Raw genomic sequence first — 15,410 nt, 5'->3', positions numbered from 1 at the left:
ACATGAATTAATATGAACACAATAGTTCAGATAAATGTACCAAAGTTAGTGTCTTACAGACTAACTTTCCTCTGCAGTCCCAGACAGGTTAATAAGAAAAGGAGAATTTCTAAATGGTATTCCTTTTGTATATATTAGTGATTGTATACACACAATCTTTCTATACATATGTTTTTGTACACTTCTGTATGGATAAATCTCGGAGAGAGAAGCCTCTCACAATTTAATCTTACCTGAGTATGATGACAATAAAGGTTTTTGAATCTTGAATATTTCTATTCTTGGCTGTCGTGACTGTAACAAACCAGATATTTACATAATGCAGCTTATTCGTGGGTTAGTTATTATCACATATTTTTGGATTGTGCCACAAACACAGACACAACAAAACAAATGGTAGTAAATCAGTGTGAAGGTTATTTTATTTTGAAAAAAGCAGGAGCAGGATTTCCGGTCCTCCTCCTCCTCCTCCTCTGACGCCGAGCTCCGTTAGCAATGTCTCCGAGAGCAGGACCCGCGCTGAGGGGTTCGAGGAGTCGCCGGTCACGATGAGATAAGATGGAGGGCGACGCGCCGGGTTCGTCTGTGGCCGAGGACGACGAGTGCTCGCGCGGTCCAGAGGTTTCGTGTCTGATGAGAGTCGGAAGAAACCACGACTGGCTCCGGCTGCTCGAAGACACCGAGGTGCTGTTTATGCTAATGCGAGCTAACGAGCTGCCTTTACTACACGTCGACATTACACCGGGGGCTCAAGTTCCCTGCAGACATCTCCACGCGTGACACGTTTCACCCGTGAAGTTCTCATGTTGTGTTCAGTTTCGTTTTCTCTTAGCTTCACACTGAGCTGCAGCGGCGCACAGTTAGCTTGGCTCCGAACTGGCTAACTGTTGTTGTCTGGCTCATGTGTGTCATGTGTGTTGTTTTTTTTGTGTTGGGTCTGTTGCAGGTGTCCATTGGACGAGGTGTGGACGTCACCTATCAGCTGCTGTCCCCCACCTGTCCCCTCATGATCTCCAGGCTGCACTGCACCTTCAAACAGAGGGAGGATGGACAGTGGACAGTCACCGACAAGAAGGTTAATCGGTTAATCAATACGTTGTGGCCATAAAAGAGACAGACAGTTCAGTGGGACGCCTTCAAGTGTCTCGTTTTGTTGGACCAGCAGGTTACTGTCATGTTTGAAAAAGAAATGGCTTAAGCACTTGTTGAATAATTTACTCTGGATCGATTAATCAACTCGTCATCGTTGTCCTACAAAGAAGTTCCCTTCGTTTTGGAAACATACAATAAATACTGTGGCCATGAAATGCAAATCACGATTACAAATAACACAACACAATAAAGAAAACACAATTGCGAGTAAAACACACCAACAAAGCTCTACAGCTACCGACATGATTGTTCTGCCCGATAACATGGAAACAAAGTTATGCTCAGAAGTCACCTTACAAATGCACCTTACAAATATGTGTTGCATCTAAACTTCAATCTTAACATTTTGGATAACAGTCCAAAAAAATGATGAATGTGAATATTTTAACAATGTGTTTTTCCGTCTCAGAGTCTCAACGGTGTTTGGGTGAATGGAAACCGCATCCATGCCGAAAAAGCCCATCAGCTCCGGCTCGGAGACTCCATACGACTCGGGGTCCCAGTGAGCGGAACCAAGGTGGAGTTCGACTACATCCTCGTGCAGCGGCCGCTCAAAGACGTTAAACCTTGCCTCGCAAAGGGACAAAGAGAGGGCGCTAAGGCAGCCCACGTTTCCAAGAAGCCCAAGAGGAAGTTGCCTGTGGAAGAAGTCGAGCCGTCTACCTCAAAGCCGAAACTCTACCGCCTCTCTTCTTCCGACAAGTCTTTCGCCAAGCCCTGCCCTTTGTCCCCGGTGAAACACCAGCCGGAGCTCAGTCCCAGCGAACCAGAGACAACTGGGCCCATCGGACAAGGCCAGGAAGTGGAGCAGCCCTCCAATGGCTGCAGCGATCTCGGTGACCTGGACAACCTGCAGATGTAAGCCGCACTCCGAGCCTCTATAGAAATTCTTCAGGCAAATGAATTTCCTTTTTGACGCTTGAAAACTCACCAAAGTTTGCAGAAAATTCAAAAGTGGTGAAAATTTACGTATTCTGGAGTAATTTGAAATGGGCGTGGCCAAATGGCTAGATGAAAGATATATACAATCTGAATGTGTGAGTGTTTTTGACCTGAACAGTTGTATCAGTCTGTATGTAATGATAGTTATAGGGCCACCTATTGGCAACAGGAAGTAAGCTTCGTGTTGCATCTTTAATTCGATGTACATACAATTTTCGTTGTGTCGTCTGCACTTGATGGCGTGGACCATGAAGCATTATTGGTGGGTGTGGTTCGGTGTTGTGTGACGGACACAGGATGTGAAGCGTTTATCCTTCCTGCGGTGCGCAAAACCCACAGGACAGGTTGGACAACCCCTGCCAACGGTTCCTGTCGTACATTTTTTTGCATCTATTTCATCTATTTGATGTCAGAAAATCTATATTTTTTAATGCCCATCACAAGATTTCTTGTTTTGTCGGTCAATACAGTACACAAAGATATTTGAGTGACACATAACAACACATTGTCACCTGTAAATATTTAGCTATTTTTTGTAAAGGACTTCAACAATTGATTTTTGTTTAATTTGGTCCACAAACTTTTTTTTTTTTACAAAGGATTTGTACAAAAAACAAAGCAATACGTTTTCAAAAAGAGAGAGAGATAAAAACAAGACACAAATTTTTCATCAAGATAAGTAAATCGTCCCTAAATTATCCATCAGCTACACAATCAAATTATTTTTAACTTCCTTAATAAGATAATGGAAGTTGACTTATCTCCATGCTTTTATTTGTATTCCACAAATTATTTTATATTGGCTCATTTAAACAATTTTATATTCCTTTGTTTTACAGATTTTTATTCTTTAAACATTTGTTGTTGCAGGTACAACCAGAACATTCTGCTGCTTAGGGAGCAGGTGGACGACACCCAGAGACAGTTAGCGTCTCTGGAGGGACGACCACAGCAGGCCGACCCTCTCGGAGGGGAGCAGGTCAGCGAGCTGCAGGGTCAGCTGGAGACGCTCAGAGCCAAAATATATCGGATGGAGACGTTGGAGAAATCCTTCAGCAAAACACAGAGGCAGCAAGAGGTGAGAGGGTTTTTCAAATGGATCACATCAACAGCCACTGCTTCCGGTGTAATGAACTGAATGTGGTGCCTTTCTGTCATTGAATCGGTACAGTGTGGTTTTTTTGATGTCATGAAGGTGCAACGTTTTATGTGTTTAGGCCGCGAAAACGCAACAACAAGACGAGCTTTTGAAAAAACAGCTGGAAGAGGCCCTGCAAGAGGTTTGTAGTATGAAATTGGACGTTTCATTTATTGTTCTATACACAAATTCAAGCAAACAGACACAGCATTTTATAGTTTAAAATTTAAATTGTCTGCGAAAATAAAGTTTTTACATTTTTAAGTTTTCCTGTTTACATCATCCCTATAGCAAAAGAAAGTAATACATGAACTTGCCCACTCTCGGAAAGGCTTCGAAGAGATTATTTTGGCCAAAAACAAAGAGCTGGAGGTGACAAAGGTATGACTGTATTCATTTGAGATTGGTCTTTTACTTAATGGTTCTGGCATCAGCAGAGCTTTATTCATTCATGTTTTTATTTTTGCAGGAAGAGAAAGAAAAAGTCACACAAGTGACAGAAGTTCTGGAGAACGAGCTTCAGTGCATCATCTGCTCCGAGCTCTTCATAGAGGTCAGACGGATTGACTGAATAAATATTGTTTTTGTTTGATTGGTTTTAGATGTAGTTTTTTATTTTGTGTTATTGCCCTCTACAGGCAGTCATCCTGAATTGCGCTCACAGCTTCTGCTGTCACTGCATCAAGCAGTGGCGCAAGAAGAAAGACGAGTGTCCCATGTGCCGACAGGCCATCCAGTCTCAGACCCGCTGTCTGGCGCTGGACAACTGCATCGACGGCATGGTGGAAAACCTGAGCCTGGACATGAAGGCGAGACGCCAGACGCTCATCACAGAGAGGACAGGTGAGAGGTGCGTTGTCACTGACTAGTTCAGTCGCAAACTAAGCATTTTATTCACTTTCTTAAAGAGCAGCAAACATTCTAAAAAATGTAAAAAGCCAGTTTACTGCATTTTGAAGGTTTATTTCCCAGTTTTTACAGAAATATGTAACAAACAAACCTCTCGAAATAAGTCTAAAGTTTTAGAATAAGAGAAGCAACCTTGATGTCATCAATTTAGGGCACTAAGGAGTTTCCAGATGACTTGGGGATTCTGTTCAGAGATAAACAGAGACAGCAAAGTGTCTGATGGTCTGATCATGCAACAGAGAAAAGTTTAATAACATATAATTATTTAGAGGTATTGCAATAGGAAACATACTTTATGGGACTCACAGTGAAGACTGAAATAATCCTACACATTGGTGCTCTGACTTGCTTTTCCAGTTCTTCTTAAGTTGCGTTTTGGGTTAGGCTGTAGTTCACAGATATTTTTTATTGTCTCTTCATGCAATTATGTTGTGACAAAATTTGAATTTCTAAATATTTACCTCGGTTTAAATCTCTTGTAAACAATATCAAATAAAGTTAAAAATTATTTTACCTACTAAATATGCAATATGTTGATATATGGTGGTGATTTGTTAGTTTTCATGATTCACATCATTTTCTAGCCTCATACCAGCAGCAATGATGTTGTTTCCCATCAGTTTTCCTGCACATATTTGTCCATTGTCATGAACTCCAAGAATATCTCCCTCAAACTGCATCTCTACATAGTACATTATACATTAGACTACAGCACGTGACTCCTCATTCAGGATCACACTCATTATTCACACTCGCAGCATTAATACCTGACCTGACACCATCGTACTTTACTCACTGTGGTGTGCAGTGCCACATTCATCAGATCTACTCACTGTAGAGCTCTGACGTGTGTGTGGGATGAGTTCAGTGACTAATGTCCTCCATCAAAGTGCTCCCCCCCCCTCAGCCGGCGTGGTGAAGCTGCTCAGACTCTATGAAGTATGGGTTTTCCAACGCAGTTCAGTCACTTCATCCTGTCTTTGTGTAGCACACTAACTTGAGAAATGCTCGTTGGTGTCATGGCAGGAGCACAGGGTGGAGGGTGTGTAGCCCAGCAGGTGGAGCAAGTTGAGTAATGCAAACACAAGGTGGCAGTAGAGCAAGGCCAATTTGTGCTTTTTCTTTTGTTTCTCATAAAATAGATGAAGAAAATGATCTAGCTCTCAATTACTAGAACCATGAAAATGAGTTTTACTGATCAGAATAAATATACAAGTAATTAAATTGGTAGCAAGTAAAATGTATTATTGCTATTGCACCATTCTAAACCACAAAATGCCTCCAACAGATAAACAGACCACAGTATAATAAACTATAATGCAATTAATCAGTTGCAGGGAATGGTCACATTTGAATTTTTAACCAAAAAAGACAAGGAAGGTGGAATAATTGTGTAGTAAAAATAAATGTGGTATTTCCTGGCTCAGTATTGATTTTATTACAAAAATAATGGAAAATATTGATTTTATATTATGTTATTGATTAAGACCACATTCTGTGGTGACAACTTTTATAGAAGTTTGTCCATGTATTAAAACAAGTTCTGCCTTCCTGCCGAGGATGGTTAAAACCATTGGATGTTTTTATGTTCCACTAACACGGGCAGGATTTCTCCTGCTGCTGTCAATGGTCAGTCCGACTGCGACAAACTTCTTGTAGGAAAAACCAGAATAATATTTGCTGCCTCTTTAAACCCAAGAGATGGACTTCTCAGAATGAAGTTGCTGCTTTTTCAAACATTTACAAAGATAAAGTAGAAACTGTTTTTTGTCTTGCGTTCTCCAGCAGCTGACTCTGCCGTGGTGATGGTGATCCACGACGACGATAGCAGCAGGAGCAGCGAAAGCGACGACAATAGCTGGAGCCTTCATAGCAGCGGCAGCCTCAACTTGGAGGACTTGTGTTCTCTGTCCAGTGGTTACTCTGATGGAAGCGTTGATGAGTTTGAGGATTAGCCCGGTTCTCCTCCGGGCTGTGATGTGAACCGGATTTCTTTGTGTTCCCGGGACATTTAAAGTATTACGCAAAGGTTGGTCTTGTAATGAGTCCAGTAACCAGACTAAACTGAGGTTTCTTGATTTTATTTTGGTGAAATTATCATTTGTCTTTTAGTCTATATTTTCAACAAAAGGAATAAAGTTTCTGCCTATGCATTTTCATAGTCATATCCTGTGTTTTGATGCAACCATCGACATTGTACGAGCACCGAGTCATTGTGTTTAGGGTTCTGAAAAACAAGGAAACCTTACTTAGGTCTCATTTCCAACTAATAGAAGTGTTCAAGTCAAATGATCCCTGACTTCAGAAGTTGTGATGCTTGAAAGCATAGACTCTGTGTGAAGATGGACAACATGACAGCTCCTCAAAAGCAAAGCCAAAGCGCCTCGATCGAAACAGGGTGAAACGTCAGGATCGACAGCTGAGACTGACTCACGATTGGTCAAGCGTGCCTATCGATGCTATCTTTCTACTGCGGAAGACTGTTTTTTTTTTTTTACCATGCTACCAGCACAGCTATATGAAGGGAAATGCCCGTCTGTTGATCACTGAGATATCTCAACAACCATTAGATAAACTTGGAAGAAAAGTAGGAACAACCTGCTGAGTTTCACGTTAGAAGAAAAGAAATGTTTCAACTGTCTTTTCAATGTTATTTTATGCTCCCTATAGTGATGCCCTGCTTTCCATTTGTTGACATGTCCACCTGGGAGTTGTCTGTCGCAGCCACAGGCTGAAAGGCTCCAGGGCAACAGAAAAGCAGGCGCGTTAATCGCTCCCATAGGCCTTCTCTCAGCTCTCGCTGGTCCTGACTTACATAGAAAAGCAATGGAATGATGTTGTGACAAATTCATGTTCACTAGTAAGCAAAACCTGAAATTTAATCCTGTGCATTTTTTTTTTTCTATTTGAATGTGCTACATAATTTAATGTAGAATGCAGCAAGGATCCCATTTTCAAAAGGGTTTGTTATTTTTTAAATACAATCCTGGAAAGTTATTGGCATAGCTGCTCATATATAAAAGCCAGAGATCCTAAGTTACTTTCAGCAATATTACACATTTTAATCTGTATTTCAACAGCCAACTGTTTGAGTAGGTGTCATATTCAAAAATAGATTTTTTTTGTTGGCAAGAAATAACTCATTTAGCCAAATCCTTGTATCTTTGGGTAATTACACATACTGCGTTGCATAGCAACTAATGCAACAGCCCCATGGGCTGTGTGAGCAAATGGCCGCGATGGCACCAGCTCTATCAGCGAGGGAGAAGGTAATGCATATGTCATCTTACTGTAGTCAGACAGTGTCGGTGCCATTAATAATCACTGCGTGCATTCAATACTCCAATACCAAATCTGTCATCCACATGAAACCTCCTGCACTCAGAAAGACGCACGAGCAAACCCCCGGATGCTCTGTCAACTCGTTTGTAGACATGTTATTTAGGAGTGAAGGACAGAAACGGTTAAAGAGGAAAATAACTTTTTCACCAAGGGCACTTGAACAGGAAAAACAGGTGTTAATAAACTGATTGATGGTTGAACTCCATGTCGCTGCTTCATGTTATTAGTGAGACCTGTGCTCTTCTTATCCTGACTGGTCATGTCTGCTGTTACACCGCCAACAAGGAGGTTATGTTTTTGTCTTGGTTCATTTGTTTGTCGGCAGGATTACGCAATAACTACTCAACTGATTTCCATGGAATTTTGTGGAGGGGTGCGGCATGACCCAATGAAGAATCAACATTTTCATTGATTTCTCAGAGAATAAAGCATGTTTAGGTGTCTGATATTTATGAGTGTGTGCAATTTGATGCAGATCTAAATGTAGATCTAGTGAATGTGGTTTCATAAGACTGTTGGGCCTTGTTGGAGGAATGTGCTCCACTGAGTGACATTCTAGTTTAAAAGGTTCCTTTGAAACCAAACTTGATTAAACTGACTGGTTTCCTGGTCTGTGAACCTTATGACTGGGACTTTCCTCTGAGGGACTGTCACTAGTGAGTGTTTTAATTGGTGTGTCTGTGTGTGATGGCTGCTTTACTTGGATGACTTTTCTTGTGATGGATCTACTTTGTCTCTCTTGTCAAAGGGTTTTTGTTCTTAATGAGAGAGAATCTCATTAAGATGACCAGCATTAAGTAAAGCGCTTTAGACATTAATGAAAGCTTCATTCTTCTTATTTAAATGCTTGCCTGTAGAAAGAAAGTATCCACTGTGATTAAAAGAGTTTTCTATGCTGGCAAGTTAATTATGACATAATTGAATGTTTACCGATGAGGGAAAAATGTGAAGATGTCAAAATGTTGCTTAACAGATATTTTGGGATCTTGGAAATTTCAGAATTCAGACACCGTTTTAGAAATTCCAGGGGACTATAGGACCTGTACTGTTGATGAATATTAAATCATCAACAGTAAAGGTCTGTACTGTTTTTTTCCATCAATCCTAAATAATGTTAACAGCGAAATCATGCAAACTCATGCCAAAGCATTGGACCCGATTAACTGATTATTGAACCTGTACAGTTCTTGTTTGATGCAGTGACACCCAACACTGTGAATCATGCAACGCAGCCTCTACCCAGAGTGCACAGCAGCTCGCAGAGTGAGTTTGCCTCCTGTGCTGCGGTTGGCCGATGTCACGGCAGTCCATTAAAGCCGGGATACACAAGGGGAGCGTGTGTCTGTCAGGGTGTATTACGTGAGGACGACAGTGATGGGCTGCCTCTGAGCCACAGCAGGAGCCTCTCATTCCTCCGTCCGACTCCTGGAGCTACCTCAGATGTCAGTATCAGCCATCTCCCTCTCCCTCAAACACACTCTCCTCTCTCTCTCTCTCTACATGGATACCTTTTGTTTTGCTGCATCATCTCTCTGACTCAATCCATGTGTGGCCAAGTATAAATCTTACCCACATTGTTATACAGTAGTTTCTTTACGTCATTACTATTGTTTTGTTTTTTTTATCAAACAGAACCAAAATCGATCTGCACCTGTAATCATAATTTTTCAGAAGAAACAATCCCTGGTTTCTTCTTTTCAAATCTGCAGATTTGGTGCTTTTCTTCGTCACATGATAATAGACTGAACATCTTTGAGTTTTAAGCTGTTGCTATGGATGTTCCACTATTCAGATGAGGAAACAGACATGGATATCACCAACTGATGGTTTTTTAGAAGGCTAGATATTATTTTACTTGAACACTGAATATCTGGACTCTGGTGACGATAAAGATAGGAATTAATTAACTGAATTTTGTTCATAGTTTGCAAATACCAGATATATTGATTTGTAATTACACACTACCTGAGTGGAATTATTATTACTCACTTGATGCAGGAATGAAGGAGAACAGCCACTAAATTTTCAAAGAATTATGCACAGTGACAAGATGAATAAAACAGTGGGATATAATCAGAAGAACCTTGATATGAGTGCAGAGTGTTTTCAGGTCTGTGTGACTTGTGTGTTGCAGGAGCTGCTGCAGCGTGTAGTACAATCATGCTGTGAAGAACATTTGGATTCTACAAAGCTGGCAGATGGTCCACGGATATGGACCACGAGCCTTTTGGATACGAGTGTGCTGGAGTGAATCCATCAAAAAAGAGACATACAACAAAGCAGGTGGAAAGCTGCAGAGTACGAGGGTAGAAATCAGTAAATAATACCTTGAGAGACGCTGACTGGTTTTAAATAACTGAAATCTATATTGTCTATCCTGCCCCATAAAATCTGCTGTAAAGCATTTCTGGAAAATATTACAATTCTATTTATTTTTAAGAGCAGATACGTGAAACTACATGTTTTAAATTGTAATTTTTGAAGTTATCTTCTTGACCAGACAAAAGGAGACTCCCTTTAACTAGTCTCGTTTTTTTCAGGTTTTATTCTGTGTGGTTTTATTCCCATATATTTTTTTACCATTATTTAAACCATGCTGCCATTTAATATCTCAGCAATAACGCAACCCACGACTGTGTGTGTCTTTCAGGTATCGATCATGTTGTCGGGACCTAAATCTTTCTACACAGTCACATTATGAGGACTTGGTTAAGTTTAGGTTAAGTTTAGAGTAAGTAACTAGTGTCTTCACTGTAGTATGTCATTATTATTCAAGCATATGTATATTATTATTATTATTATTATTATCAACTCAGCACTGTGTATATGAACAAAATATTTATCTCTAGTGTTCACTGAGTGTCTGCACTTTAATTATAATAGTAATAACGACAACAATAATAACAATATTATTATAATTTTTTCAGAAATCTGGTTGAAGTATATCTACATTATTTCAGTATTTCAATATCCAGTCACGTAAAAACCTGCCAGAAAACCCAAAGCTCTTAATTCTAACTACAGCGTGTTACATCCGGTTATATCCCGGAAGTTAACGGACTTTGTCGCGGGACAACGTGACAACAGTGAGCGTTCTGTCACCATGGAGACAGGACGCTCACTGACCAGCTGCAGGTAGTTACCATGGTAGTTTACACACTAACCTCTGAACACTGAGTTCTGTGTGTATTTGTAAAATTAGATAAAACGTGTGAATATATTTTGTTACTATAGTTACTTCATAGTGTTTATTAACGACTAGCTAGTCGCAGGTTAAGCTAGCAAACAGTCTGTTTTAAAATCATTCCTCAAAATGCACTTTTACCGAATGGCATTTACTAATTTTTATTCTATCACTTCTTCTTCTCCTTTGTTTGGTTGATTGGCGGGTGCATCGTTTGCTGTCTTTGATTTGAATTTGACTTTACATTATTTTGTTTTGTTGTCTTTGATGTTTGGTGTCTTGTTTATAGTTGTTCCCTTTGTAATGGCTATTTGTTAAAGGTGCTATATAGATAAAGTTAGTGTTACTTTTGTTCCCTTGGCAAAGAAGAAGATTTGTGTTACTACAACTGTTCGGATTGTGAAGTGTTTAATATATGATTTTAATCTGCCTTCTTTTTTAAAGTAATCCTTGCAACGAACTACAGAAATGTCCAAATCCCTTCACGATCCTCCAGGGTCCAGCCCCAAAGGCCCTGACGACTGCAGAAGGTTGAGAAGGATCATTGCTGAAGATCCTCTCTGGTCCCTGGCGCTAGTGCCCAGTCTATCACACCTCTGCCTGAAAAGCTTCGTGAGAGACTTTGAGGGTATGCTTTTGCTTTTAGCTGCAACTTTATACACTCTTATAAACACTTGTAGGTTAAATAACTACAGTCTGATTGTAAATCTTAAACTTGTTACAGGGCTTACTGTATATGAACAACTTTCAAACACCCAGAGAGTCTTCATCCAGGAGAGGCTACCTCCTTCCCTGCCCCTGAGCGTGACAGCCAATGTGATCGAGGATGGCGTCTACTGGAAGCGATGCTGCAAGCAGCAGTGGCATCTTTGTGATGTCTCACATTATGGCGACAGCTGGAAACGAATGTTCTTTGAGAGGCGCCTGGAGGGCGTGATTGAGCTTTTTATTCCAGGTGTAACAGAGACAAAGAAAATCCTAGAGATGGTCCCGCTCTGTGAGAACTACGTCAAGAGGCTGGATATTTCCCAGCTGCTGACGCCTATCAGGGAGCCCAAGAAGGGGAAGGAGGAGGAGGACAATTTCTTGGGGTTGGAAAATGACGATGAATATGATGGACCCCTAATGAACCACTTCGACTTCAGCATCTTGCTTGAAAAGCTGACCTGCCTGGAAGAGCTCCATGTGGTATACAGAGTCAAACAATGTGGTCTGAACTATGAAGGGAGGATGTTTGAGATGAACTACCAAGACTGTTTGTCCCTCGCCAAGGCCCTTAAGTCCTGTAAAACTTTGAAGGTAAATATTGATTCCTTCTCAGTGGTTTATGGCGTGTGGCCCCTCACAGCTCTGCATCTTTGCAAGGCCGGGAGCAAGGCCTTCATATTTGTTGAAATTCAGCATTAATGACCTTCTTTGCCAGTGAAAAAAGCATTATTTACAGACATGTCCTCAATGTTGGAAATAGGAAATTAGTTGTTTGGCGCAACTTTATGGTCTTTTACGTCAAAGTAAAGATGGCAGAGCCTCTGGCTGCAACCTAAATAAGTCACTATTTGACACAACAGTTTTGTCACATGAATTTATTACTGCCTGACAACATGGCATGTGTCTGCTGCTGGTGCATGTGCATGAGAAGGAAGCTGTGCACAAGATAAATGGAGTTGATGTTAGGGCTGCCACTAATGATTAATTCATCTTTTGTTGATTATTTTTATTAAGTTAATTAGTTAATTCTAAATGTCAGAAAATAATGAAAATGCACATTACAGCTGCTCAGAGCCTAAAGTGACAACTTCAGATTATATCATTTTAGAAGCAAGAAACAATTGAACTACTTTCATACCGTTCTGATAATGAAATTAAAATTTCAGCACAATCTGATATTCTTTTCATATTTTCATTATAATCATCTTAGTCCAGCACATTTGGTGATGCTGGTAGGTAAATAGCATTTATGCATGAGGCAGAACCATACTGTAAGAAATAGACCAGATAATGCTCTTTGAGATCTGTGATGTGCTCCCACTGATTCAGTTGTTTGTGCTGCTTAGAACCGAATCATATTAACCCTCATACCGCTCTTCCTCCTGCAGCTTCTGCGGCTCCATCAAAGCAACATTGACGACATGAAGGTCCAGATGCTGGTGAAACAACTTTTGGGCCACCCGTCCCTGAGGGAGCTCGACTTTTCTCACAACGTAATCAGAGACAGCGGCGCCGGAGCTGTCGGCAAGCTGCTCACCAAGAGTAAACTGGAGGTCCTGAACATGTGTGACAATGAGATCACAGACCCAGGGGCCACAGCCATAGCTCATGCCTTGTCTAAGAATTCCACTCTTGTGTCACTTAACCTGCGTCTCAACCGCCTGAGAGACGAGGGAGGTCGAGCCATAGCTGAGGCCTTGCTGAACAACAACACCTTACGTCACCTGCACCTGGGAGCCAATGAGGTGACGGGCCCCACCGCCATCGCTCTGGCTAAAGTGATAGCTCAGAACAACACGCTGAAGAGCATCAATCTCTCCTGCAACAACCTTGGCGAGGTGAGGCAGCCGTGATGAATTTGTCTTGTCTCGTATTCCTATGATCGCGACACGACTGAAAAAACGGCAGGACTCCAAAATGCGAGAAAATATTGCTGTTCTTTTAACATAGATGCTAGTGGGGCAAAAATTATAGACATGAGATGGTGGTGGTTTCGGAAAATAGTTTAAGTTTTCTAAGAAAATTGTCTGTGTTTCAAAAATGGTCGGGACAAGGATAAAATCAGGACAAAAAGTTATTCTGTATTATTTTCTTTACTATAAGAATTCTTATCAGTAAATAGGACTTTGAAACACTGGACTTTAAACCCCCCAAATCACAGTGCCTGCAAAGACACAAAAGCTTTAAAGCACAAGGCTTTTCAATTATTCATCGAGATGTGGGGAAAACATGTAATAATAGAAAGCTGAGTAAGTTGTTTCCCTGTGAGAGTGAGAGGTAGATGTGAATTTTCCCCTTCGCGTGGAGGTTTGTCTGTATACTGTATCTCTGACTGGAATACTCGGAGGATGTGGAGGATCAAAAATCACCTGCGTCGCATAAATGCAACGTGCAGCACCATCAATATCTTTGACCTTGGACCAAAAATAGAAATGACAATCAATGGACTCAACAATTAGCTCAGAATATAAGATTTACTGTATATAGGAAAGCAAAAGTTGCTTCGGGCTGATGTTCTCAGACGTTTTAGAAACGGCATGGGCCTGTATCAGTGCTTAATGTGTGTGTTTGTTCTCTCTTTCCACATGTGCGTGCAGGATGGAGGTAAAGCTCTGGAGGAGGCGATGTCTCACAACACCAGCGTGACGGAGTGTGATATCCGCCTGTCCGAGGTCGATGAGCAGATCGTGTCCTCTATCAACCAGGTGGTTTGGACCAATCAGGGTTTAGGGAAAAAAAGGATACAGCTGGAGTGAATGAAACCAAGTAGAAATTGGCAGATCCTCTTCGTACAAATCAGTCTTAATCCTTATTTCCTGGCCGATGTATTCATTCAAATCACTGCTCAGCCACATTGTACAGTAGATTCAATCCTCTAGTGTGGTCTGCTGATTCATTTTGTCGTTGTCTTAAACATAGACTGTGTATAAAGACGGATGATATGTCGGCTAACTAATAGCCAAAATGTCTGATCGCCCCCTGGTGGCTGGCTGCAGTATAGGCCACCTCCTCCATGTTAGCAAATGGGACATGGACCAAACTCAAAATATATGTGCAATACATAAATTTGATAGTTTGGTAGAACTGCTAAATGTGTAGCTTCACAGTAATTTCTGACACATATTTCAGTGAGCATTTCAGTTTATTGAAGAGTTTTATTCCATTTTGATACACAGATTTGGTATTCAGTCCATATGTAACATCAAGGCATCATTGTGGTGTTGGAATACATACAGACTTGCGTTGTTTTTATTTACACCTATATCTACTAGCTAATAATGTAACACCCTTGCTAGGCAGCTACAAACAAATCGTAAGTGTAATCAATGTCCCAGTTTCTAACCTTACAAAAATCACTAGTTCTATAGAATCATAAGATGAGAGACAAAGCTAATCTGCAGGTTCATGGTGAACTAATTTAGCAAAATGTCCATCTACAATGACTGACGGTCTTTATATCAGTAATCAATATCAACAATCATTCAAACATCCCTCAAAATGTGTACTGCATGTGTTTATGTGAACGTTGGACTGTAAATAAAGATGGCCGACATGACAGCCCCGCAAAGGTGAAGCCAATTGACCTCAATCTCCCCCTGGTGGCTGGCTGCAGTTTTGGTCATAAACCCAATCTCCACTATGTTAGTGGATGGGACATGGACCAAACTAAAAACATAAAATTACACATCAAATATTTTTTCTGAAAGATGGTTCCTGTCGTAGAATATATTGGCTTCATTTCTGGATAGTGAGAGGAAGTGGAGACGAGTCGTCCATCTTTATTTACAGTCAATGCTGTGAACCCGATTGTAAATCAGTCAAATAATTCTGCCAACATTTCTTGCGAAATAAAGTTGTATCATATTCCATTTTTAAAATGTGTAAAAACAAAAGAAATCATTCAAACAGGTCAATTTAAAGCTGCACAACATCGGCTGCCTGAAGCATTTTGAAAGGGATTGCATTGCCATTAGTGACTTTTTTCACAAACTCGCCCTTTAACGTCTGCATGTCAAAACAATGTCCCTGCTCCGG

At 40.8% G+C, this 15,410-nt stretch overlaps 2 protein-coding genes across 5 annotated transcripts; both read left to right on the top strand.

Annotated features, from left to right (window-relative positions):
- The first annotated feature begins 459 nt into the window (after window positions 1–459).
- On the top strand, window positions 460–6,294 carry rnf8 (ring finger protein 8, E3 ubiquitin protein ligase). 4 transcript variants are annotated; one of them, XM_047338112.1, is made up of 9 exons: window positions 460–684; window positions 947–1,075; window positions 1,562–2,010; window positions 2,965–3,172; window positions 3,312–3,374; window positions 3,524–3,613; window positions 3,702–3,785; window positions 3,871–4,075; window positions 5,930–6,294. In XM_047338112.1, the coding sequence occupies exons 1-9, from the start codon at window positions 559–561 to the stop codon at window positions 6,094–6,096; spliced, it is 1,521 nt and encodes a 506-aa protein (XP_047194068.1). In that variant the 5' UTR covers window positions 460–558; the 3' UTR covers window positions 6,097–6,294. The 4 variants fall into 4 exon arrangements, with proteins under 4 accessions (XP_047194068.1, XP_047194067.1, XP_047194069.1 ...); XM_047338111.1 differs by having other exon boundaries at window positions 461–684; window positions 5,927–6,294; XM_047338113.1 differs by having other exon boundaries at window positions 461–684; window positions 3,871–4,082; window positions 5,927–6,063.
- Window positions 6,295–10,423: 4,129 nt separating this feature from the next.
- On the top strand, window positions 10,424–15,205 carry tcte1 (t-complex-associated-testis-expressed 1). The gene is made up of 5 exons (XM_035144001.2): window positions 10,424–10,618; window positions 11,112–11,295; window positions 11,392–11,966; window positions 12,764–13,213; window positions 13,973–15,205. The coding sequence occupies exons 2-5, from the start codon at window positions 11,136–11,138 to the stop codon at window positions 14,129–14,131; spliced, it is 1,344 nt and encodes a 447-aa protein (XP_034999892.2). The 5' UTR covers window positions 10,424–10,618; window positions 11,112–11,135; the 3' UTR covers window positions 14,132–15,205.
- Window positions 15,206–15,410: the final 205 nt, after the last annotated feature.

Source organism: Hippoglossus stenolepis, chromosome 20 (assembly GCF_022539355.2).
Source record: "Hippoglossus stenolepis isolate QCI-W04-F060 chromosome 20, HSTE1.2, whole genome shotgun sequence".
Taxonomy (NCBI): Eukaryota; Metazoa; Chordata; class Actinopteri; order Pleuronectiformes; family Pleuronectidae; genus Hippoglossus; species Hippoglossus stenolepis.
Note: the sequence above shows the minus strand (reverse complement) of the source record. Positions and strands in the feature narration are given on the sequence as shown.

What these genes read in the sequence shown, in the direction of transcription:
- tcte1 (XM_035144001.2), top strand. Translation starts at nt 11,136, where the DNA reads ATGTCCAAATCCCTTCACGATCCTCCAGGGTCCAGCCCCAAAGGCCCT. An exon ending in CTTCGTGAGAGACTTTGAGG is followed by an intron (nt 11,296 to 11,391) that starts GTATGCTTTTGC and finishes AACTTGTTACAG; the next exon opens with GGCTTACTGTATATGAACAA. An exon ending in AGTCCTGTAAAACTTTGAAG is followed by an intron (nt 11,967 to 12,763) that starts GTAAATATTGAT and finishes TTCCTCCTGCAG; the next exon opens with CTTCTGCGGCTCCATCAAAG.
- rnf8 (XM_047338111.1), top strand. Translation starts at nt 559, where the DNA reads ATGGAGGGCGACGCGCCGGGTTCGTCTGTGGCCGAGGACGACGAGTGC. An exon ending in GGCTGCTCGAAGACACCGAG is followed by an intron (nt 685 to 946) that starts GTGCTGTTTATG and finishes GGTCTGTTGCAG; the next exon opens with GTGTCCATTGGACGAGGTGT. An exon ending in GGACAGTCACCGACAAGAAG is followed by an intron (nt 1,076 to 1,561) that starts GTTAATCGGTTA and finishes TTTCCGTCTCAG; the next exon opens with AGTCTCAACGGTGTTTGGGT.